The following is a 27,143-nucleotide window of genomic DNA, read 5'->3' as shown; positions in this document are numbered from 1 at the left end:
CATGGTGCTCTCAATGCATGTTTTTGTTTGAAAAGAGATGAGTGGTCTCCAAGAAGGTGACATTTTAGCTCAGCAAACAGCAAATACAGCTCCCTTCCTAGTTAGCTTCAATCTTGCAAAGTGGTTTGGCTGAATACTTTCCTTAGTGCTGTTCAGCTGTTTCGAAGAAAAAACCACACACAAAGTAAACAATTATTACAAACCACCCATTTATTAAAAATCACCATAATGTAGGGTACAAAAGTAGATGTGGACACCATTTGGGCACCACAGTGGTAAATAGCTGGAGAAAGCTGAATTAAGCATTTCCAATTACGTTAGCAATTCAAGTTTAAAAGGAATTCAAATTTTTGGATTGAAGCTGTGAATTCAATGGTAATTTACAGTTCTACTTTTGGTGCAAGTCTGTTGTGACAGGAAGTGGCGGAACAAACAAACAACTTTTGTCCCACACACTGCTCTGCTTGGGCAGTGCACTATGCACACACACATCCTGCCTGGAAGGGAAGAAGCTGCCAGACTGTTCCTGCTGCCAATATAATTCCATACTTGTATTTGAATCACTGTAATTCCTAACACACCATCTTTAGGCAGGTGAAGCCAATTTCTCCATTGCTCCCTACAGCCTCCTGAATAGCATTGTGCAGAAATGATGGCACATTCTGCTTAAAGCTTTGATGAAGCAAACTCAGAGTAAACTTTATGAACACTGACAGTTTGTGTAGATTTATACCTTCATCTAGGACTCACTCCTGAATGTAGTAGGGTAGATTATTTTGTACATAAAGAACTGGACATTTTTGCCTCTGCCCCCAAGTTTTGTGAAACTTACTTGTTGTTTTTAAATTGTCTGATTCATAAATTTTACAGAGATAAATGGAAGGCATTTAATCTAATTTGATAATCAGACTTGTAGGCATTGATGTTTTGAAGTGGTTAACTGGCTAACAGCTAATTTCCCTGTGGATGAGCAATGCACTAACCTCTCTTCCCCCTGATGACGGCATATAAATATCTGCTGCATTTGAAAAACTCTTAAATCACTAGCCATTAAGAAACACTAAAACTTGCATATTTCATACATAATTTATTATGAAGAAATGAATGTGGTTTGTATCAGAGCATGTCTGCAACCCCCAACTCTGGTGACTCTCTGCTAGGATTTTCAGTTGGTGCAAACTGTCATCTGCCAACACTGCCCTTTACCAGGAAATTTAACTTGTCTGGTTAGGACAGCCTGCCCTCACATATTTGTAGAGTTGTTCACAGGCCAGAAATATAAGCTGGAATCGGGAACAAGGAAAGTTATAAGACAGCAGAGCAAAATAATCTGCCTTGCAAAGAAACTAATTTACCTACTAGTATTATCAGCATATAAAAACAAAGGGGATCAGCACTCATAGAGCTGAGGAGAGCTACCCATTTAATTTAGCCCACAGTAACAGTGACTGAATTTGAATTCCATGGGAGCAGTTCAGTTCACGTGAACAGGAATTTGTATATACTTCAATACAAAATTTAGAGCATTACATAAATGGAAGAAAGACTCTTGATTTCTTAAGAAATTAATTAGTCTCTTGATTTCAACAGCCTTTTTGGTGGGGTTCTGCTCAGAAAGGTGGTAGCAAATTGCTTGATCCTAGCTTGCATTAGTGAAACAAAACCTGGGATAAAAACATAACATGATGAACAGAAATCATCTGAATTGAATAGTATGAGCTGAACCTGTTCCTGTAGTATTGATGGCAGCAATATTATGACAGTTTGTTGGATTATGGGCTAAACAGACCAAAACCATTTTCTTTATAGGTCACTTAAATACAACAAGAAAAAAAAGTACATTTAAAACCTCTATCCACCAGCAAATATTACAGCTGTCTACAAAATACCCTTCTACAATTTTTTTTTTTTACTAGGAGAAGTAAATTTTATAATGTATTTATTTTTATATACAATCCTAATTCTGAAAGTGAAGAAGGATTCACTCCAGAATCAGAGAAAATATCAGAATGGCATGGGCTCTCATAAACTTCAAGACCTGTAGCACAACTTAGAGTGTTGATAGAAACTCAAATTCTACATTAATTGATGTGAATTTAAAGACAAGGGAGGGGAGGAAAGGAAAGGAAAGGAAAGGAAAGGAAAGGAAAGGAAAGGAAAGGAAAGGAAAGGAAAGGAAAGGAAAGGAAAGGAAAGGAAAGGAAAGGAAAGGAAAGGAAAGGAAAGGAAAGGAAAGGAAAGGGAAAGGAAAGGAAGGAAAGGAAAGGAAAGGAAAAGGAAAGGAAAGGAAAGGAAAAGGAAAGGAAAGGAAAGGAAAGGAAAAGGAAAGGAAAGGAAAGGAAAGGAAAGGAAAGGAAAGAAAGGAAAGGAAAGGAAAAAGGAAAAAGGAGAATGGAAAGGAAAGGAAAGGAAAGGAAAGGAAATGGAAAGGAGAAAAGGAAAGGAAAGGAAAGGAAAGGAAGGGAAGAAGTGAAAGGAAAGGCAAGAAAGGGAAAGGAAAGGAAAGGAAAGGAAAGGAAAGGAAAGGAAGAGGAAAGGAAAGGCAAACTTCATCTTCCCTCCCTACATGAAAACAAGAAAAGTAATTTCCAAGAGTGGAATGACTTGTTCTCTGTCTTGCATCCCAGAAAAAAAAAAACAAAAACAAGCTCTGGTAGAGGGCATACAGTTATTAAACTGAAAGCATTGGTTTCCCCCCACCATACATTAACTTAGCAACTTACCAGCATTTCCTGAGTGGGAATATGCTTTGGGGGCAGCTTGCTTCCAGCAATGAAATCCAATTACACTTTAACCTAAGTCTCTGTTTTTATTAACAATACAGGTAAAGAATAAATTATTTTAAATCCTTAATCGTTCTGTATGACTTTGATCAGGTGCTTCCTGAATATACTGCAAGAGACTCTGTTTATTCAGATTTTTATCTTGCTGTGATGGTAGGCTGCATGACAACAGGTTTATTGTGCTAATACGTCTACAATGTTAACAAGCAACTGACACTAGCTGGCTGTAAAGACTCCTCAGTGTTGCAAATACCTTCTTTTTTTAATATGAATTTCCCCAGTAGGATGGAATCACATTCCTAGGCACTCCTCTACAAAAATTACACCAGCAGGATCATCACAGATGTCACACACAAATCTGCCCTCAAATAGCATTAATTCATGCTGAACTGTTCATCATCTTTGTGGACAGCATGGATCTGCTGGTGACACCATGATGTGTGGTGTGCTTAGCACACTGGAGGGAAGGGATGACATACAGAGGGACCTGGACAGGCTTTAGAGGCGAGGCCATGGAAACCTCATGAAGTTCAATAGAGTGAAGAGCAAGGTTCTACACCGGGGTCACAGCAATCCCAATCCGAGGCACACCCACAGATTAGGCAGAGACATGATTGAGAGCACCTCTATGAAGAAAGACTTGGGGGTGATGGTTGATGGGAACATCAATGTGAGCTGGCAGTATGGCCTCATAGCTCAAAAAGCTAACAAAATCCTGGGCTGCATCAAAAGGAGCATGGCTGGCAAGTCAAAGGAGGTGATTCTGCCCCTCTGCTCTTATGAGACCACACCTGGAGTGCTGATGTCCCCAGCATAAGAGGGACATGGAACTGTTGGAGTGAGTTGGGCCATGAAGATGGCAGGCTGAGAAAGCTTAACCTGCAGAAGAGAAGGTTGCTTGTAGACTTTGCAGCACCTTCCAGTACCTGAAGGGGGCTTGCAGATGAGCTGGAGAGGGGCTCTTCATCAGGAACTTAAGTGATAGGACAAGAAGCAACAGGTACAAACTGAAAGAGGGGAAATTCAGATATTAAGAAGAAATTATTTGCTTGAGAGGGTGGTGAGGTACTGGAACAGGTTGCCCAGGGAGGCTGTGGATGCCTCATCCCTGGCAGTGTTGGTGTTGGTTAAGGTCTTGAGCAACCTCAGTAATGGGAGAAGGGGGTTGGGCCTAGATGATCTTTAAGGTCCTTTTCAACCCTTAATGTTCTACCATTCTATGAATAACCTAAATTCAAACTACCATCGTAACAATGAAAACAATTATCTCTCATGCCTTGGGGTGTCACAAAAATAACATTAGACTGATATTTGTCAGAACATTGTCCTGATTCTTCTCTCATCTGTGCTGTATTAGAAGTAGGCAAGTTCAGAGAGATGGATCCTTCTGCCATAACCAAAACATGCCTCCTGATACCCAGAAAAATTGAAAAGAACCCCAAAACCAATCTGTTCCTCCCCTCCTCCTCCCTCCCTCCCAAAAAAATCAATAAAAGCCCCCTGACATAGGCACTGTGTTTATGATGGAACTTACAGTAGAAACCTGTTTTCTAAACACTAGCCTTGGGAGGAAAATGATGCTTTACAACAGAGCTGATCTGCAAATAATTGTTGAAACAAATTCCCATAGCAGCAAACCCTACATTTTATGCTGTCACCTGGTGGCACTGTTATACAACCTGCTACATCTCTGTTTTCAGCACAGGGCTCTGGGAGTGCACATGGTGCTGCATTTACCCTGGGGTTACCCAGGACCTCCCAGGAAGCTTTGGGATGGAGCCCAGGAAGCTTTTGGAAGGGAGCCAACTGACCTAGACACTGGGTTTTGTTTTGGACTTCAAAATATATCTGGTCTTCTAAAACAGGCATTTGTTAGGTTGACATTTGGGAAGAACACATATCTAAACTCCATCTCAAGGCTGGTGTTGGTATAGATAATAGCAATTTGCATGTAAGTTTCATATTTCTGATACTTCTTCCATAAGCAAGACACTAGCAAGCTAACTGAAGACCGAGGAGGTTTCAGTGGGAAAAAAAAAAAAAAAAACCAACAGAAGAAAGCTGTTGTATTACTGCAGATGGTTTTAAGGGAACTTGTTTCACTGAGCAGATAAATATGAAGATCATGTAATATAACCCCCTGAAAATAAGAATAACTGCAAATATTAACAATCTGTCCTGTTTGTAGAAATAATATTTTAAACTGCTTCCTTTAGCAAAGATAGAATAACCTATACATTGTGCTAAAAACCCCAAGTCAAACCGACCAAACCTGCATCTCCTATCTTCCAGTCAGTATCCTAATTTACAGGCAGATGAAGAACATTCAAAACTGAAATATCAGTTTCAATTATGCTAATAAGCAACAGATACCTCTTCAGTGTATGAGGTTAGATACCACTATACATAATTTTGCATTCATACATATGATGTGCATTGGTTAGAAAAACATGATCCCACTCAAGTCTCTGACAACTAAAAATCAAATTATATTTAGGTTTTTCCCCTCTACTTTTACATCCTATTCCCATGTAAGTCATCCTGACAGTAGAAAAGGGTGAAGTGTAAGTCTACAAGGCAGTGGGTACATAAAACATGCTAAATGTTCCCACCTTTTCCCCCTCACAAAACTATAACTGAAATTATCAGAATACTAGAACTGAGATTTCTGTATTTTTCCTAACAAGGTACTTTAACTCAGGGATAGAAATTCTATCACTGTTCTTTAAAATTAAAAATGTCTTAATACCAAATGTGATTGATAGGAATGCTGTCAGCAGAGCAAGGATCTGAGAAGGCTGGTTAATTAACAGAACACTGGATTGTGGTATGAGACAGGGCTTTTCTGATGTTCTGTATCTCTACTTGTGCTTTTATCAAGTAAATATTTTTGATAGCTCTGCTCCTCTTCATTGCCTGGGCACCACTCTTATTTACTTCCACACCTATCCTTGTGCTGCCCTCTTCTTGTGTTGGTGCTTCACTGACATTATATTCCTCATATCTGTGGTGCTGCCATTCCTTTACTCCAACACATTTCCCTGCAATCTCTTTCTTTACCCAAGCAAAGTTTGATAACTCAGGGTTTACTCAGATGAATTATACATCCCTCAGACATATTTATTTCAACCCTATGAAAGCATCTTTTAGCCTTTCTTTGCTAAGTAATTTAGATTGAAGTTGTAATAAAGAGGTTTTTTTTCTCTCTCTCAGTGTGACAGTTTCATGTTTAAAAATAAAATTAAGTATCCTTTTTTCAAGTTGTCCCTAATTGTCACTCAGCACATTCTCCCCCTTGAAAAAAACAAAAATTAAATCATTCAAAAGAACTTGCAGCATCTTGTTCTTAGCAGAGTAGAGAAAAACATTTGTTGGTCTGAAGAAGAAATTTGCCAACTATCCAAAAGAAAATGAAGCTATGCTTTTTCTCTCTCTGGTAGTTGAAATAGGAAAATCAATTTGATGGCAAATATGGGGGTAAAACAGTGAAAGAGATGGGTATTTTAAAAAACCATCAAATACAGGGACATTGTTCAATGAATACTGAGCCACTGAGTTGAACCCAATCCATCTTTATTAATGGGGCTTATTGGAGAAAGTGTTTTCTGGCAGGTTATTTACAATCACATGTAACAATGACATGGTATTCCTAAGACGACACTATTCCACCTGGATATATTCTCATTCAAACAGGCAATCCTTCAGAACCACCTTGTCAGGGAAAAATAAATTCTCCTCTCTTGGAAGATCCTGCTGTAGGGTTCAAGGTGAACCCTTTACTTCTCAAATTATTTATCTTTACTCTCATGTTTTTTACTTGTGATGACTTACAGTCCCACTAGTAACCCTAGCAGAGAAATGTGGTGTTTAAGGAAGGCAAAACTGCTTGGGCTTGGTTTGTTTTCCAGCAAACACTGAATAAGTTTTATATTTTACATTTGGCATATTATCTTCTTCTATCTGACAGATTTGAAATGTGGGCATTCACTACTGATTTAAAAAAATCACAAGAAATCAGTGCAGATTTAGATCAGTGTCAGATAACATGACAAAGCTCTCCTACTCTAACTAAAAATGTCAAAATCAACTCAACTGTGCATTATGTAGTTGCAATCGCACACTTTTACTACTACAGCTGAGTTTGGGCCAAACCACTAGAGAGCTGAGAGTCAGCAGTGGTGTAATTCAGCATTTCCTCAGGGTTCACACTGGTGATGGTTTCTCTCCAAGATCCCAGCAGATTTCAGTACCTAACTGATGCTAGCATCAGCAGCTATGTTGAGAAGTCCTGACCTGTGAACAATCAGTGTCTCATGTTTTATTAAAATGAGAATTTCTTGGTTTTAAATAGAACATGTCATCTAGTTTGTAGATGGTATTTATGAAAATTTCTCAAATCATCATTTTATTTCCTAGTACATTTATGTTTTAAAAAATGACTGTAGGGAGGAGCTATTTTCTCTGGGATTTATTCAGAGCAAGAACATCAGAGACTTGGCAAACTATCAAAGAGCCAACCTCAGCACTGTTTTACATACAAGTGTAAAGGGAAAAACATAATTCAACCTGTAGATAGGTGACAGAAGCACCTAATTCCATACCCAAGTGGTCACACAGGTTCCTAAATAAATGTGTGGCAAAAGTGCCTGAGAAACTGCAAGTCAACAACCCTTAGAACAGGTCATGCTTGTCACATTTCCTCTGGCAGAGGAAACAGACTGTCATTCTTTCTTCTACAAATTAAAAGAACAAAATAATCTCTCAAGCATATTAATTAATGAGATTCATTGGAAACATAGCAGGCTGCTGCTACTATTTAGTTTTCATGAACTTATCTGGCCAATTAGTATCTAAATTTATAAAAAGAATTTTTGTACATGTTGAATATTTTATGCTTGTAAAGTCTTTGTATACCGCTATGTGCATACTAATGCTCTGAAATTGTGGGATGTTCAACAGTACAATAACTCCATCATAAAATCCAACTGTTTTTCCTGGTTCAAGATAAAAATCAGGGTTTAGCGACAACACTCAGTTCCCATAATGTTTTTGAGGGAAAGAAGCAAAACAAGCCAGTTTGCTAAAATCCAAAAGGACCTTCACAGCAAGCTGTCCTGGATGCAATCCTAACTCAGAAGAACTGTCTCCTGAAAATTGCATCTGACTCTTATTTATCTAGCAAAATCTTTATCTAGTAATAATATTTATCTAGGAACATCTAGCAAAATAATATGATAAATAATCACACTAATACAAGAAAGGGTAAAAATTTATTAAAAAGGAAGACCTAAAATGACAGTTTGTTTGAAGCCCAGTGCATGCTGCAAGGTATTTGGTAGCCCCTCATGTGTAGGACCCATAAATATTAGGCAATGGGTAAGGTCTGTTCTGGCACAGTATAAATGGCTTGAATTAGATCTTTGAATTGGATCATTCTCACAGGAAAACAACCTCCTTGAACAGGAGGGAGACGGTCCCCGCCCCATCAGCACAGGCCACCGGGTGGTGGAGACTGAGGTGGGTCGTGCCTCAGGATCAACGTCCCTGCACAGCTGGACTTGGTCACTTTATTCCAGACTGACTTTGGTTTCAGTGTAGTTATTCTACAATAAATAAGATCAGATTTTGACCTTAGATTTCATGCTCACGTATATATGTAAGCTGTATGCAAGGAAACTCAATGGCTTCATTCAGCATCTCAGTGTTGGCTTCTAAGGGTCAGGAAGTCACTTTGCAAACAGGTTTCCAGCAGTATTTGTGGTTTGATCCTTTCCATAATATCTTTTTCCACTCTCACACCCCTCATCTCTGAACGCTTTTTATGGATTTCAAGAAAGTTGAAGGGAACAAGTAAAAAACATATGGGGACATTTGACACCATCAATAAAGTAGAGTTTCTGATTAATGCCCCAAAATCATAGCTTTCATGATACATATACAGAGAAGTGAAACAATCACTAAAACAGAAATATCACAAGAGACCAAGAGATCTTCCATAATATTTTAAGACCTTTTAATTTTTTTTTTCCTGAGAGTGGAGAATCAGAAAAATTCAGCTACCTTAAACTTTATTTTAAAAATAAAAAATAACAAATTTTTATAATCAATTTTATTGCATTTTTTTAGCTATATAGAATTATCGAGCTGTCTGGAAAAATGGCACTTGATTTCAGAATGAGTAAAATATGAATAATCACAACAGGTGTTTTGGTGTGCTAACATTCCTTTTACTTATAGAAAATTGAGTTGTTGGGTCTTAAAAACCTGTAAAGATAGAGACAGCACAGCCTCTTTGTACATTCTCATGCACTGGGGGAAAAGAGTTTTTCCTTCTGTTAAGTCTAAACCTCTTATATTTCAATCTCTAGGCTGGCTATGTGCCATTTCCTGCCTTGCACCACTGCAAAGAGCAGACTAGAGGTTTGCAGACAGCAACAGGCTGCTGTAAGGTGCCCTTCAACATGTCCCTTCTCCAGCTCCCTCCAACAACTGAGGGAGCTGGAAAAGGGACACATTGAAGGGCATCACATCATCGCATAGCCCCTGATGATCTTGGTGACTGCTGTCTTTAGAGTTTTTTCCAGCCATGAAGTAGTCCAACCACCTAGGCCATAGTGCCCCAACATGGACACAGGGCTGCTCTGGAAGACAATGACCAATAGAAGTGAAGCTGAACAACCTGTGGACCAGGCCTGGAAAATCCTTCTGGCCCTTTTTGAAAAGGAATTTAGCATTTGCCTTTTCCAAAATGTCATGGGCCTCCCATGATCTCCATAACTTTTCAACAATGAGAACCTCACAATGACCTCAGCAGTTCCTTCAGCATCCTTACTATGTATTCCAATGGGTCCCATCAACTCCTATGGATCAAGATATTTTTCAGAATCACTGACTTAGCCCTTTTCCACTACCAGTAATAATTATTCTCCCAGTACTATGCCCCCAGATTCAAAAGCCTCAGTCCTATCTGCCTCTGCTATCACTAAATCACCCAGGTATTTCAGCACTGAATCAGTATTTTCCTTCTTTGTTCTTGTACTGCTAGGAGGAAGACTTTACTATTTCCCAGTACTCAAAAGACTGGTTGTCACACTATGTTAGAAATCATGTCCTTTTTTTTCAGTCATTTTTCTCTTCTACAGAAAATCTCCAATGAGAGAGAGACTGAGGGTGATGCAACCTCTAACAGCTGAGAGCTTATGGGTCAGACCAAATTTTTTTTCTTCCCCCAGAGATTCAAATTTTAGTATCCCAAGAGTACACATGATTAGCTGATCTTGCAAACTGGGTAGCTTGCCTACAGAACTATAAAAGATTTCAACTTTATCCTGACGTAAAGCAAGAAAATTAGAAAATCCTGAAATATTTATTGTCCAAAATGACTCAGCAGATGATATGATAGCATTCTATATGATTAAAACCAAAACCAGATGCTAAGAAAAGGGAAATACTGAGATGAAAGGACATTAATGAGCATCACATTTCTGGTGGATGCTGTCTCTATAGCTCAGAACTAATTTATATTCAAAGGATATGCAGAGTATCTGTAAAGGACAAAAGAAGGATACAACATTAAAAACTGGCTTGTAATGGCTCCAAGTTTGAAATACTAAAAAATAGAAAAACAAAGACATGAATAAATGCTTGCTTGCTCATCCAGAGTAGCTATGTGATCTGAATCACTAATAAAAATCTTCAGAAAGGTTGAATGAGTAAGGATTTTGCATAGTTACTGTTGCTATGAGAGACACTTTCCTTATTATCCACACATTCCACAAATTATTTCCCTTTCCTTATCACTCACAAACAGGTAATGAGGTGCTAGGAAAATAGCCTCCTCCTCTAAAAGTTTCTGAAAACATATTTGAAAGAAGGCAGTCAGAATGATGTTTTTCAAAAAGTACTGAGTGTTCAATAAAGAAATTATAAGTGGAGTGAATGGGACAGAGTCAAACTCTGCAAATGTGTCCAAGCAGCATCTGGATCCTCTGAGATAGAGTTGGAAGCTCCATCTCCCATCTGTCCTTCTCTAAAAGGGAGAAGATGAAGCTGAAATTTACAGCACCTACTGCATCAAACTCCACCAGTTATCTAACAGCTAATATACCTAAGTATGTTATGTGCTTTGCTAGTATCAGCAACAAATAACTAAAGTAATTTGGGAGCCACTACAAAAAGGAACCACATTCAATTATGCAGAAGAGTAGAAGCAAATATATTCAATGGCCAAATTATAAGAATATTATTTGGAAAGAAAGTGAAGTATTCTTTGCAGGAAAACCTCTCTAGTAAATACACCAAATATCAGATAATGTCTTCTAAAAAGAATAATATCTTTCTAGAGCGTCTCAAATAAAATCTTGCAGAGCAGGAAGAGGTTGGCACACTGAAAACAAGAGTACCACAAGTCACAATGTCTGTCTTTCAAACAAGTTTTATGCTTATTTTAGAGGAGAAGGTAAGAGGCAACCCCCTAACTCTGTTTTTAAACAGTGACTTCGATAGAGGGTAGTCCCATAAGGTAAACTCCATAAAACTCTCAGCTTGATTGTAAATAAGCTTTTCAGGTGGATCAATGTTGTCCTTTTCCAGTTTTGAGTCCAATAGCAGATTCACTGTAATGTCTGACTAGCTCTCTCACAGCAGCTCCAATAGCTCCAGCAGGGTGAGAGATCTGTGAGATATGAAATCACCACTTGAACTGATATTAATGCCACACATTAATTTTATATTGGCAGATTCTGTGACACCATATAAATTCAGTAACAAATGTGTATGAATTCACATTTAAACAGATATTTCTGACTTTTTTAAAAGTAATATTTTTATGGACGCAAACTGGAATGTATACAAACAGCAAGAAAATTAATCTACTGCATATCTAAACAATATGATATTTATTTATGCTTCCAAATCATTGGTACAGTTACAGCGTAAACAGACTCACTGGAAAGCATATACCACAAAGGTTAGGCATAATTGTATCTACTAAATAATAGCTGATCACTTTTCATTTAGTTCTTCCTTTCATAACAGGAAGAATGGATTTATTAATCACTTAAAAAAAATATGTTTTAGGTTTCCCCATAAAATCATCTCTATTATACTCTCACTTTATAAATAGTGTTTTATACAGCTTTGTGCATTAGTAGTAATTCCTGTAACCAGTTGTAACTTATATGCATTAAATTAACTTACATGCTTATACTTAACATATAACTTATATGCATTCAATTCTTTGGAATATCTATCTTCTTTTCACATCAATACATTTAGAAGTACTAAATTATTAGTAGTGACTTGGGGGTGCTGGTTAATAAGGAGCTCAACATGCCCCAGGAATGTGCGCTCGCGGCCCAGAAAGCCACAGGTATCCTGGGCCTAATCACAAGCAGTGTGGCCAGAAGGTCAAGAAAGGTGATTCTGTCATCTACCTCACTCTCTGAGACCCCTCCTTGAGTAGTGTTTCAGTAGCTCTGGGACCTGCTGGAGCGAATCCAAAGGAGAGACACCAAAATGATCACAGGGCTGGAGCACCTCTCCTATGGAGACAAGCTGGGACAGTTGGGGTTGTTCAGCCTTGGACAAGAAAAGGCTCCAGGGAAATCTTACAGCAACTTCCCAGTACCTGAAGGGAGCTTACAAGAAGAATAGAGAGGGACTTTTGGCATGGACATGTAGTGATATAGGACAAGGCTTTAAACTAAAAGAGGCTCGGTTTAGGTACTAGAGAGAATTCTTCACGAGCATGGTGAGGCATTGGCACAGATTACCCAGAGAAGGTGTGGACACCCCATCCCTGGAAGTATTCAAGGCCAAGCTGGGGCTTTTAGAAACCCAGTCTGGTGTTAAGATGTCTCTGCCTATGGCAAAGGAGCTGGAACTAGATGAACTTTAAGGTCCCTTTCAACCCAGACCATTCTGTGATTCTATGACTAAATTAATCCCAACTAAATTTGAAGAAACTTCCCAATGAAACTTTGTCTCTTACAAACAAGATTAGGAACCCACATGAAAATCAGTCTTTTCCAAGTTATCACTTTGGCATTAGCTACTAGACAATTGCTTTGGAAACTTAGTCAATTAATATGTATTTATTCAGATTTGCTTATCCCAAAAGCTTAATTTCTCTTCCACACTGATTTTATATTAGTTAATTCAGAGCATTAATATGGCAAGGTTAAGCTAGCAGAAAATATTTTCTCTGTTAAGAATTCTACTGGCTTCATTTGCAAGAGAGTATGAAGGAGAAAAGGCTTATTTCTTTTTTTCCTTTTTTCTTTTTTTTTTTTTAGCAAGTGGAATATGAAATAAACTTTTTAAAAAATGGACCACTGCAGGGAAGGGAACTTTGGCAATTAGTATTTCCCAAGTGTCCTCATGCTGCATATTATGTGCACATAGACATACTTAGGCATTCTGTCTAAACGACTAAGTGTGTGTAGTTGTAGCAGCAACACCTTCCACTGATGACAGAGATTGTGCCAACAAAAGATGTCTCCTGAGGCAGTTGATAGTTGTCTTCCAAATGAAATGAGCTGTGCTAGGAAGAGGCTGCACAGCAACACTTGCATTAAGGCATTTATTAGAAGATACAATAAAAAAAAAAAAAAAAACAAAAAAACTGCATTCCTCATCTCCCCACCAATACTGTACTATAACATTTTTTAGTATGAACTTCTGTCCTTTTTCATCATTGCTTTTGCCTGATCAAAAGAATATTTTTATGCAACCTTCTTATTTTTAAATCATGTATTTACTCTATGGCAGTGCTGCAGTTTTATTTTAATGGCAAATAAAACAAAATGAGGCCTTTTACATCTACAAAACTAGGGTTATTAGGTAGGCAGTCCACTGGGTATGTCCTTTTAGAGGTATCTAAGCACGATAAACCAGGCTTGCACAGCTGAGTATACACCTCAAATGTCTCTGTAGGGTAACATTAACTACTCCATTCGTCTTAATAAATTGCTAAAAGTATATCCTGAGGCAGCATACTGTAAAGTACAGTCCTACAACCCTTCAGCTGAGTCCTACAAACACCACAGCTTTGATGCAGCCACCTAAGAATGGCTGTAGCTCTTGTAGTTGGACAGGGCATTAAGCTGATACAGCCTTACTGCTTTGAATTCAGGTTACCCATATCATTCTCCATTGTTTAATATTCCAGCCCCTTTTTCAGAGTGCTGAAGACCCAGGCACCTTCTTTTTCTCATTTGAGGGAGTTGCTTAACAAAAAGCACTTCAGAAATAAGTGGCCTGAATTTTTAAGTGTATGAAGCATCTAAAAAGTCTAATTTTAGTTTTTTATTTTTAAATGTCTTGGGTGCTGTTTCTAGAGTTCTCCAAAAAACTTCATCCAACCCACCATGCAGACTGTTTTTCCTACACTCATCTTATTAATCTAGAGGTTCCCACTCAATTTCTTCACACCAGTTCAGCACTGGAGGTGCTGGAGCCTTCCTGCCTGCTGAGCCTGCCATATGGAAGAGATATTTATCCCTGTCACTGACTCTCATTTTTTATTTCATTTCAACTAAGCATACAACTTGTTCCCCTTTGCCTATTCCTATCAGTTCTTCTCTTTCTTACCTACTTTTTCCCCCACTTTTAAAAAGTGCAACTAGACTCACTAAGTTTGGAAAGCACCTGAAGTGTAGTCTGTGGAAAAGATGAAATGCAAAATAAGTAACTTGTTTATAGCTGTCTAAAGTAGGAGCAGTGCTGATGAAATTTTAAAATCTCTTGGAATTACCAGACATTCCTTCCTTATTATTCAATCAGTTTTGGAAGGTCTGGGTAAATATGTGTGCACATAAGGTGGTGAAAAAAATTTAAAAAATATTCTCATGCTAGAGAGCCTTTACAAACACAACCTCTTAGACAATTGCCTGTGCCTACTCACAGTAGCTGCAAGCATACACAAGCTGCTACAATTTCTTCTGCAAAGAATATTTGTGCAAGGTAAATGCTCACATTTCTGGATCTGCAAAGCAGAGTCTGATTTATAGAAAGATCTCTGAAGTGCTTCCTGCATAGCCAAATCAAAAAAAACTCCATATTTTTAAAATACCTTTGATTTTTTAATGCTTCCCATGAATTGATAAAGTAAAACTGGTTACATATTCCTTATACATAATCATAAGTTGCATGGCTATTTAATAAAATGGGCAGATATTAACAAATCCAGCTAGTCCCTGAAGTAAGTTTTCATTTAATAGACAACGTGATGCTGACAGTTCCATTTTAAAGCACAAACTGTCTATATGCACAAGTCTAAACATAGATGTGATACTTTTTTTAATGTATTGGAACTCAGTTGTCATATCTATAAAGTAGTTTACACATCATATAATTACTTAAAATAAATTCTTAAAGAGCAAGAGAGTAACACAAAACACATTTGGTGCTTGTTAGCTCAAGCTCAGTTACTCACTGCCATAAACACTACCATTTGCCAATTTGTTCTGAGGTTAATGTAACAGAATGCTAATTTTAAAATAAAATAAAAAAATCAGCTGAGAGCATTACTTCTTTAACATATTTTCTTAATCCATTTACTTGATCTTGAACACAGGTTGCTTTTAGTAGAACAACATGAAAACAATGGCAGAACAAGGTAAACCTCTGTGTAATTGTATTAAGTCAGCCACAGATCTAGTGTGCTTGTTTATGCTATATAACAGCCAATCATACACAAAACATCACAGGAATCTGAGGGTTTTTCTTCAATTTTAGAGTAAGGGTCTGTTACAGGTGTGTCAGTACATTCGTCCTCAGAAAGTAACAAATTATTTTATTATATTTTAACTATCAGAAATTATTTTTGAGACAAGTCACAGAAAATTTATTTTAAGACAAGAGGGTGATATAGGTCATAAACTAACATATGTTCTAATAAGATAATTATTCTTTCAGGTTACCAAAGCTATAGAATCAATATTGGAGCAACTCAGTCAGTACAGTAAACGTGTTCACCTGGTATCAGTACTGTGCTGTCCAAGATTAAACCATTCATTTTCACAGTCATTAGGAACGTGTGCTATCAAACTTTGAGAAAATACAGAGCAACTCTTGTCTCTTTAATTTGCCTGTCAGCAAAAGTCAGACATAATGCACTGTGCAGTAATACTGGCTGTAGCAACTTAATCTTTGTGATTTAGACAAGTCCCATAGACAAGGTTGTATGTATAAGAGGAGAAAACCAACATCTCTCCCATAGTGGGTCAGTCCAGATGGCTCTGGAGTCTCCCAATACTCTGTACAAGGATAACAGAAGATGATATTTGGAAAAAACATGCAAGTTTGGCCACTTTCTATAGTCTGTTCCCCTCATACTTCCCTAGGGTCTGCAACTGTTGTTCACTAATGTCAGCATCTGTTTATGGGCAAGTTGCCCACGACTGCTGTTGTCTATGGACACACTGTCCATGTTCCAGCATGACAGGCAGAGAGGTAGTGGAGTATCCACCCCTGGAGACTGTCAAAACTCAGCAAGACAAAGCCTTGGCTGTTCTATCTGGTGCTGGCTGAGGTCCTGCTTTAAACAGGACATCAGACTATGCAAACTTCTGAGGCCTTTTCCAGTCAACAAGTCTGTCAAATAAGTGCTGCACAATATCCAAACAAATTATTCAAATGTATGAACAACATTCTGTTACTTCGGCACAGAGGTTACATCCTGAGCAGCTAGGGCAGCTGTGATCACTCAAAGCACATATAGATTGAAGTTCACAATATAGACTATGTGAAGAGTCCCAAAAGAAACTGCAGTGAGTCAAATTTAACAAGTAGATAAACACAAATCTTAATCTGTAGTTCCATATGCAGACTGTGTTTTGGGTGCTCTCAGAAATATTCAACTATGGTCAAAATGGCAATAATACATTTTAATACTGAATTAGATTTAGAACTCATTTTGATGATGTGGTGGATTTCTACTTTCATTATTACTCTTTTGAAACCCACCCCGCATTCCAAATCCTGCTTCACGTATAAAGCAATCTTGGCTTATCTTTGATATTCCTGTAAGATCATTTGAAGAAAATAGGAGAAAAAACACCACAGAGTAAAATTTTTGGGCATCACAAAATGCAAACACATACAGTCAATCACCACTTAAAATACAGATTTCATTATTAAAATGGGTAGATTGCTAATGCAGTTTTCTTTTTTAAAAGCAACATAACTTACAATGACAGCCAGTTTCAAGGGATCAGACATAACACAGTGAAAGATGTCTAAGGAAACACATTTTTCTTGATCTTTTAGACAAGTGAAAGATATGAAAATAGTTCCCTTGGAGCAGAAGAAACAATCACATTATACTGCAATAATTCAACAGCTCACAAACTATTGTCAAGCAACAGGAAGAGGCAATGAGCAGAAATTGATGCATGGGAAGTTCTACCTGAATATGAGGAAGAACTTCTTTACTGTGCAGGTGACCGTGCACTAGAACAGGTTGCCCAGAGAGGATGTGGAGTCTCCCTCACTGGAGGTATTCAAGAGCCATCTGGACACAATCTTGTGCCATGTGCTCTGGGATGAGCCTGCTTGAGCAGGGAGATCAAACCAGATGACCCACTGTGGTCCCTTCCAACCTTGCCAAAAGGAGTCAAGCACAATCTCGAAATTATTTATGGGGAAGCAGGCTGCAAAACATATTCCAGGGTGCCCAAGATTGTTTTAAAGACTCATGTAGATGCTGACATTCCAGATGAAAATCCAGAAAACCAAAATATTCAGCAAAAGATAACGATAAGCCCCATAAAAAATTCTTCACAGTCAGTATGCCTCCTCCCTCTCCAAACTGGAAATCCTTCCTAATCAGGAACCTTCTAAACAATCTCTGCTGAAATTCCAATGCAGTCCATTGTAAGAATTACATTTCTCCTAAAGCATCCCTTTCAAAATTGCTTTTATGCCTTCTTCAATAGGTCCTCTTATGGAAAAAAAAAAAAAAAAAGAAAAGAAAAAAAAAAAAGGAGTAAGAAACAATTCAGGTAAATAAAGCAGGTTAACTCTTTAGAGCAATTTGACATTAGCATTAAGATATGATAACTTATTGCTCACTGTGAGCATTTGTAAACTTAGTAGCCAGCCGTGATTAAGCAAAAGAAATAAACCACAAATAAACAAACAGTCCATACTTTGGTAAAAAAGCATATTTGATTTTTTTCCTGTGAAAGGAAACTCACCAATGGTGTAATATCTCTTCAAGTCACTCCTCCGCGGGTTGCGCCTTTGGGTGTTTGTGGTGTTGTCCTGTTCCTCTTCGGAAGCCGCTGCCTGAGTGGCAGGTAAAGGTTTGCTGGGCTGAGGTGTCTGAGCTTCAGCTGCCACTGGGTTGCATCCTGGCCCACTAATATCCACCGACTGGGACTTTTTCTTTAACCTAAAGGCAATTTAAGACGGTAAAGTATTACTAATCATCATTCTATACCTAGATTATGTGTAGAATAACAGTGATATTCTACTGTTCATTGTACAATAACTCATGCATGTCACAGCCGAACACGGAACAACAGTGATAAATTAGGCCTTGCATTTATTTCCCCTTTCAGGTTCTCCTAAATCAGTTACAGCACGTCCATCTCCCATGTAGCTGCAAATAGTAAACTGCCCTCAGATCAGCCTGCAGAGCTGCTTGAAGGATCAGTTCCTAATCTATTTCCAAGCCAAGCTGCCCACCACTACCCTATCATTAAGGTGTTTGGCTTAATTTTCCACAGATGAGGGGAGTAAAAGAAATTAAATAATTTGCACGAAGTTGCTGAAAGCCTTGAGAGAAAAGAATTGATGTATGATCTTCTGAATTCAGATGTAGCTCTACAACTGCATTTCCCATTCTGCAATATTTTCTATACCTTATTTGTCAAGAATCCCACTAACCCCAGGTATCATTTTTGCACTGCAGTAGCAGGGGACAAAGGAAAATAAATTCTCTGTTCTGCAGAAGAAATTAGTGGTTAACTCATTACTGGCAGACAGGTACTGTATGAATTATTAACCACTATTCTCTAGGCTTTTTACCCCTCTAGTTGTACACACATCCAGACATAACATCACAACTTGTGCAAAAGTATATTCTGCGGCATTGTCAAAACCCTTTTTAAAGTAGAGGCAAATTACTTTATCACTCTCAACTCCTCCTCAGATCTAGACATGTTATCAAAGTTCTGAGCGAAAGACTTAACTAACTCTCAAACCCTAATTTGGAGTGGGGTGAGTCCACCCCTGTCACTGACTCACCATAGTTCTGATGTCTCCACTATCTCTAGCAACGTAAAATAGAGGTTACTATGCTGCTAAGGTTGTTGAATAGAGACAAATGACCTGTTACAATGAAGTTCACAGCATACACATTGGATTTTGTCAATACTTTTCTTAAATTAGTACTCTATAAATGTATATAGATGATTACATTATTTGATCCTAGAAATAAAAGAGGTTTATGACTTCACAGTGAAATACTGATTTGAGAGGAAGGGATCATAACAACTCTGAAATTTTGAAGCAAGTAAAGTAAAATGATAAAGTTCTGCAATGCTAGAGGATAATTTTATTAGGCTAACAATTTAATGCTAAACATCCTCCTCTTAACTCTGCACTTCCTTATTTTTCAAACATTTTCTCCAGGTATTGGTTGCAATTAAACAGCATGGACTGAGAATGGAATCTGCTAGTTTAAGGTATTAACTGATTAAATATTGTCATAATAATAACAACTGCTCTAAATAGGTCAGAAAATACACAGGTCATGATCAGCCTCCGGAAGTTATGTTAATGTATCAATGTGTATGTAGAATATTATGAATTACACTACAAGGGCAAAATAACTATACTCATGCAGAGTATTGCTTAGTCCAGGGAAAGGACTAGAAGTTAGAAAATTGGCAGTTAGAAATTAACTTCTCTATGTCTCCAATAAGACTACTTTCGCTAGAACCTTTTTCTGGACTAATCCAGGGTATCTTGCATTTGAAGGAGTGGTTCTCAGCTCCAATGACTCCACACAGAAGGTTTGGGTTGACTGGGACATTTATCCCTCCTACATATAAGAAAGGCTGTACCGCATCATCTAGACTAATATCTCCAACATGTCCATCAATGGATATCTTTCCAGCCTCCGGCAGATTCTGGTTTATGGGTTTTCTGAGTTAGATGCTGCACCTTTGGAGTTATATTTCTTGGTTTGTCCTTAATTACTCCAGAACTCATTGAAAGTTCTGTGGTAGGCAGCATCCAGCCTTGACAGTTTCTGGTTTAACTCTGCACTGTGTTCAGACAGCAACACCAGTAGCTTATTTTAATGACTTATAAGAGTGACATTATGAGAAAAAATGAACAACTACTGCTCCACATAAATCAGCTGCTTACATTTGTGCTTGCTCTTCAAACAGCCCTACAGACATGGGAAGAACTTGTCACTGTTATAAAACTATCTTGACTTGAAGGGTCTTGGTCAATGGACCTGCACATGGAGTCAGTGGAGACACAGCCTGGGATAAACTAACAGCACTATGAGCACTGATACATATAAAATCAAGAATGGGCAGGGCATCCTCTGAGTAAACATTGTGTGAGAAGAAAAGACAGCTCTTTTGCCTGAAATGATGTTCCTGAAACTGGACCTTGTCTTGAACACTTTTAGCTTTAAGCCTACAGCTGGTCAAATATATTTACCTAAAATGAAGGCTGGAATATTTCATTGAGTTATTAACAGTGAAATGGTGTTATTCACTGTTTATATATAAAACATATACAAAAATGATTTCCATCATAATGTTATTCTGCTACATTGTTGAATATACCATCTCTCAGGTGGTATAAAAAGTCTTTACAATTCCTTACCACTAGAAACCTTTGAAGATTTAAAGGATTATTTTTGAGAAGAAAATCACTAGTTTTTAAGATGTAATTCTCTAACTCAGACCACAGCTTTCACTGTGATTGCAGAGTATTGCTTCTGTGTTGTGTAAAATAGCTGTGGGCAAAGAGGCTGCAAAGCATTCAGCACCTCTTCATAATCCTGAGGCCTTCAGATCAATAAGGGTACATATGTCCTGCATTATGCAAGTCTATGTTCTGCCCCAAAGGAAGACAGCAGGTGAGTGGAAATAAATTTTACAAATTGAAAAATACTGTTATGATTTATATTTTTAGCTGTGTTAGGAACACATTCTTCACCACCAAGGCTGTCTGAAGGACAGTCCAATTAATAAAGCTGTCTGGAGGTAACTAATAAAATAGCTTGCTGCACTGTGGGGAACACCAGATTGTTATTACAAATACACTGTCTATTCTTCTAGCATCACATAGGAATAAAGGAATAATACCTGTCATCTGCACAGAAAAATTTTCACATGGCCTTTCTCAAGTGACTTATGATTAATAAATGACTTGGTTGAAATGCTTGTAGCAAATTAATGTTGAAAAATTATCTATTCTTGCAATTGAGAATAATTTAAAAGTAAGACTTCCAAAGAAATAAGTACCAAAATTAACAAAGCAGGACCATGACAGCCAAGCAAGTGCATGTAATATTGTCAAACTGTTCTTGAGAGACCATGGTGACAGTGCTTTTGTTGGCAGGAAAGACAGAAAGATACAGGGTCTGAATTAATCCAGACTGCAATAACAGGGTCAGCTGAGTAGGATACAGGTTCATGCAAAGACACAATTTCATGGCAATGACTTGACAAAAACCAAGCAGTTTACTGTAATGCATCTTCCTTCAGCCTACCTTAATTGTATATTGATACAGCCATGGTTAGCAAATAGTTTGAAAAACCACTGCAGTCTTTGAACTGTATCTTCAGTAGACCACATGTCTTGACAGTAAGTCTGTTCTGCATGCATTTTGAAGCCAAGAGAATGAATTCTCCATAAGCCTGACCCTTCTCCAACACCCTGCTTTATTACTAGCTTTGTCTTGCACTTGGTTTTGGGTTTTCTGCTGGGTTTTTTATATATATTATGGCTGCACAGCTGGGCTGAAATGATTTATTCCTCATCAGAAAAGAATCTGAACATGAAATGCCTTGGGATCACATTCCTCATTCTTCCTTTGTTTCAAACTGCCTGCTTGTAGAAAAATAAATAAAAGTTATAAGAAATACTGTGGCAAAACTTTTTCATCTTTTATTCTATGTATTTTGTATTAGCTTTCACCTAACTTTTCAACAATGGGTAACACAGGTCTTTCAATATTGCCTGGTATGACACAAAATGCTGCTGCTGCAGCTCCCAGCAGACAGCCAGATAACAATGGCTGCAAAGACAGGTGGGGCTAGGAAATGCTTGTCTGACAGCAAGGACAAAGTCCTAACTTGACTGAGATCTGAAGTAGAAGTGGCAAAACTTTCCTTTTCTGCAACTATGCTTAAACCATAGGAACTCTAGGGGAGAGAAAACCACGCAACAAAACTAAGAAAATCTGCATCCTTTGGGACAGAGGAACCCTGAGCTGGTTATTGCTGCTGTCTTCTGGCTACTGGCAGCTTCTGTGGATTTTGGTTGTGCTCTCCTTGGGATGTTAGAAGACACAGACACGTTCCTAGCAAAAGTGGCTCTTTCGGAGAAGCTAACATGGATAACTCTGAAGGACCAGCTGTTGACAAGTAATCAAGACAACACATCCTAAGGCCAAAGCTGGGGTTATTCAGCTGCTGGTGACCAGGTCTGTGTTTGCTTGGAACACAGCTGAGCAGCAACTTGGTTTGACACAACTCTGTTCAAACACACCTTTGATGCACCTGTTTGTGTAGTTCAATTGCACTATTGCTAATAAGCCATTAAACTCCCATTTTCTCCATTTCTATCTCAATGTATTTTCCTAGGACATAATACTCTCATCCCAGTAACTCCAGCTGTTGAAAACCTTCACTGCAGCCTTGGTAGCTCTAATCTACTGAACAGAGGCAAAACCCAAATCTGCCTCTCAGTAGCCTCCAGTTACTAATCACTGAGGGTTTGCTCATTCAGTTAATCTAGGAGGAATGTGCATCTCCAAGCTGTGTCATATGACATCCCTGTAGGTAGATACACTGATTAGCTGTTGAACTTGCACTTTATTTCTCTGTCCTTCCTCTGCATACAACTGCAAAGTTTTCTACTGCATCTTAGAAACCACCTGACAGATGTTTTTACCTCCTCCTGCCCAGCTGGCACCCTGAGCTCCCCAGTGGCACTTCCCAGGAATGGGCCACTTTGAGCAGTTTCTTACCCGTTCCCTCAAAAATAAAAGTCATCAGGTGCTTGGTAGGTGACATATAGGAAGTCCTGGGGCTAGTGAATTCCCCAGAAACTCTGCTGTAGGATTTATGAGTATTAGAGTTTCATTCCTGGCATTCACTATCACAAACCTATTCCATTCCTAACAAAATCCATGCTTTCCTTTTTTAATATTACAATGTCAAACTGCATTTTTGTAAAGCTGGATGACAAAAAAAATAAGGCACTATTTTCTAAAGAGATCTTCAAAGCACCTAAAACCTTCATGGCTAGAAGTCCAGACTGAAACAAAAGGGAAAAGAAAAAAGAAGAAACCATTTATGGTGGAAACAAACAGCCAAAAGAAGCATCTCGGGAGCTGGGAATCTGTACAATTAAGTCTTTGCGAATTTCTAAGTAAAAATCCCTTACTGCAACAAAGATTTGGAGGAAAGCCTAGCTCATTTTTATCTGCTGAGTACAAAAAAGCACTCTCTGTGCCCCTTGTGACTATTGCAGAGATTTTACTACACAGTTAATAGGAGAAGCAAAACCTTTCATTAGAAGAGCGATGTTTACTATTCAGAGATGCATTTAGGAATTTTGAATGCTCAGAAGAGCTGGTTATGAATTTGATTTCTTTGTAGCAAGAACTGTGATTCAAACTGATGTTGACAGCTATGTTTTAACTGATTTTGAAAAAAAAAAAAAAAAAAAAAACAGGCAAATTTCTGTTTTAAACCCAACACTACAAAGGTTGACAACTTAAACACAGGAGAAGGCCTAACCCCCTGACGTCTGCACAGAGAGCTCCCAAGACAGTTATTTTATTCTCCTATGGACACACTGGATGTCCCCCACAGCTAGGACTGAAATCTGCATTTGAAAATAGTTGGGGCAGCTGGTTTGGCAATTCAGAGGAATCAAGTAAAAGGCTTGTGGTCTGCAGTCAGGCTCCACTTACCATCTGACACTTCTGTGTGCCTGCAGCATGAGGCAGTGCCATGGATGGCTGCTAGAAAATCTTTTGTTTAATGCTCTTGAATATGACCTGGTTATGGCTCTGGCCATCCCCTCCCAAAAGGAAGATAGCAGAATTAGACTGGCACAGAAGTAAACACCTGTGATGATGATGAGTTGGTTCCTCATGGCACAAGGCAAAACTGACTGTGGGAAGGAATTACCAGCAGGGAATCAGCCCAGGGATCTCTGCAGCCATCAGTAATCAGAAAGGGAGAGGCAAATGGTTTTACACCGACAGAAATTGCAGAAGATTCAAAGGAAGGCAAGCAACATGTTTGGAGCAAACACAGCTAAGTACTTCTTTGAGTGGTATATATAATTGACATGACAGAAATAATTGTACAGACCAGAAGTATCACTCGGTACAGAAAAGAAAGACATGAGTCAGGCAGAAAGCATCCATTAGAGGCTTTGAAGCATGCAGGTACTTCAGCAAACAATTTCCCCAAGCCCCGAGCCAGGGAAGGTGGAGGTTTTTCACAGGGAAAGAGCCACTCAGTGCATGCTCCATCTTTCATATTATCACTAATTATCCACTACCAAGTACTGCAGGCAACCGAGTGCAACAAACTTGCAATTCAAATCTGAATTGGCCATTATGAATTGCAGAGGAAAAGAAACCAAACACCACAGAGCAAACTAGAATATAGGACGGCGCTAGATCAATGTCTCACAGTAAACAAACCAAAACCTACAGAAAAGCCCTTCAGTCTGTTCCTTAATGTGTTGATCATGCAGCAGAGTTTTCAGAAAATGCAAGCAGCATATGACATCACTGGACGGCACAGAGCAAACACAATGTGATCTTCACATGGGAGGCGATAGGAAAGGATTAGGAATGAATTCACACCTACTCAGCCCACAAAGCAATTCAAAGTGGCGGGTATGTATTAACAATGTAACACTGATCACAGTTTCAGCAAAGAAAACATTGCAGGCATGAGAGCTATGTGAAAAAAAGAGGCACTTCAATATCGTATTTTGCTTTATAGTCTCAGCATTATGTATTTGAGCAAGTAGAGGAAGCATACAAAACACCCTTTTTTTTTCCTTTATACACATTGCTAAACATTGCCACGCAAAGACACAGCAATTGTTAATCGTCAGAGTACCAGAAAGCAAACCAAAACCACCTTTTTATGGCCACAGCACATGCAGGAAAATTGCCACCATCCCTCACTCTATAACAAAGGACAATGTCAAAACAGAAGTTGTGACCAGGCTTCAGGGAGAAGATGAATAGTATCTAAATAATTGAAAAATTGCTTTTTTTTCTGTGTGGAACAGGCAACCCACACCCTTTTAACAAGATTTATAGACAAAGCTGGAGCCTCATGGGTTTCAAGGGCACATCACAGAACAAAGAGTTACAAAAATGAACACAAACCTTGTGATTATTCCTGGGAGCATGACAGCACTGCTACAGGTAAACCCTTGGAGGATCATTTACAGAAGACATATAGATTGGTGGCTGCCAGGTTAGATCCATGAACTCCAAGCGGGAGAATCCAGAATCCCCTTGTGGTTCAAGTGTGACAAGGCATTCTCACTGCCTGGGAGAGAAGCGTTAGTGAGTCCACGGGCAAAGGAGTCAGAGCACTCTCACACCACACATGGGCCTGGAGATGTACATCCAGGAGGATGAGGGAGGCAGATGATGATGATGATGGAGAGGAAAATGGCAGCAATCACACTAAATACATAATTCAACTCAAATATACAGCATATACAATTCATTCTTCTTTTCCTGCCTAAGCCTGTGCAAGGATTTACAGCTCAAGAACATATGGCTTCTCCATGGCTGTATAATATTTTACAGCTACTTTACATGGTGGAAATAATATGCTCTGCTACTAAGGTTTGTGTTTTGTCAGGGATGAGAATTTCTTGATCTTTCAGAATTTTGAGAAGGTAGGTTGCAAGGCTGTACTATTTGCTGACAGATATCTTGATTCTGGACATGTTTTAGAAGAGATGTGTAAAGTAAATTACTATTTTGAATCTCACTATTTTGTTAATAGCTGCTATACTGTTATTTAAATAACTCCCACTAGTTCCATTTTCACAAAAGCTCTTCCAGTGCATTATGCAAATCTACTTCAGTACAATTTTCATGGGTCTTGAAATTTCCAGCTCTGTCATATTCAGCACAGAAAAATTTTGCATAATGGTTTAAAAGTGATAATGATTTCTATTTCATTCTTGTTTGTCTCATTAATACTGCAGGATGGTATCTATTGCAGCTTTATTTATAAGGATGGATTCAAACGGTCCAGACTATTTTAAGGTTGTATCTCTAAGGAAAGTCTTTATTTCACCTGGTTAGAAGTTTCTGAAATTGTTTTATTATAGTCTATGCAACCAGCACCCAGATCCTGTTCCCCTGAAAATTACTGTGAGATTGGCACACATCCTGTACTGTGGATGATCACATTCTACACTACCATCTTCTCTCCCATACACTGAATTGAGAGTTTTCAAGGGCCATTTTATCCAGTGGTCTGGGAGCTCCATGGGATACTCTTAGACATACAGAATACCTTTCTTACAGTGAAGCCATACAAACTCATAATATTTTTCCATGTAATTAACTTTGTCATAGTATCAATTATTTTCTGTGCTAGCTGCAAGTAATTTATACATCAATAAAGCTGTTTTATCCATGGACTTTAATTCAGGCAATTGCATTTACATTTCTGATTCCAGCCCTATGCTTGACTGTTTTCTGAGTTGTTTACAAGTCAGCTGCAATACCCCTGGGCACTTAATGTTCCCGAGATTGCTGTGCTATATGCAATCATAACCTGCATACACTTATGTAGTCAAATTTGGAAGGAAAAGGGCCTTTCAACTTCTCAAAGAGATGGCAGAGCAGGTTGAAAGTTACAATTCTCTTACAGTACCACAGGTTTGTGTGTTCTAGTTCTACCATCTCAACAAATAATCATCAGCACAGCAGACAAGCACAGCTCAGGTTGAAATAACATACTGTGGATATGGTTGTCACAAGATATGGAAATGCAAATCTGCACATTCTTCTGCCTTGATGTAAATCATACAGCTTGAAACAACTTTAAGACCTCTTTTGAAATATAAAACTAATTTATAAGTCATTATTAC

General features: G+C 38.4%; 1 protein-coding gene across 3 annotated transcripts in view; it reads right to left on the bottom strand.

Moving 5' to 3' along the window:
- Positions 1–25,544, bottom strand: part of OXR1 (oxidation resistance 1) — a 138,615-nt gene extending 113,071 nt beyond the window's left edge. For 2 of the 3 annotated variants that reach the window (XM_053993634.1, XM_053994410.1), the window contains exons 1-2: positions 25,411–25,544; positions 17,984–18,180 (exon numbers count right to left, since the gene is read on the bottom strand). In XM_053993634.1, the coding sequence (XP_053849609.1) occupies positions 17,984–18,180; positions 25,411–25,469 (256 nt within the window). In that variant the 5' untranslated portion in view covers positions 25,470–25,544. The remainder of the gene's footprint in view (positions 1–17,983; positions 18,181–25,410) is intronic. The other variant, XM_053996021.1, reaches the window with a different exon arrangement.
- Between the last annotated feature and the right edge of the window lie 1,599 nt (positions 25,545–27,143).

Source organism: Vidua macroura, chromosome 1 (assembly GCF_024509145.1).
Source record: "Vidua macroura isolate BioBank_ID:100142 chromosome 1, ASM2450914v1, whole genome shotgun sequence".
In the NCBI taxonomy this organism is placed as follows: Eukaryota; Metazoa; Chordata; class Aves; order Passeriformes; family Viduidae; genus Vidua; species Vidua macroura.
Note: the sequence above shows the minus strand (reverse complement) of the source record. Positions and strands in the feature narration are given on the sequence as shown.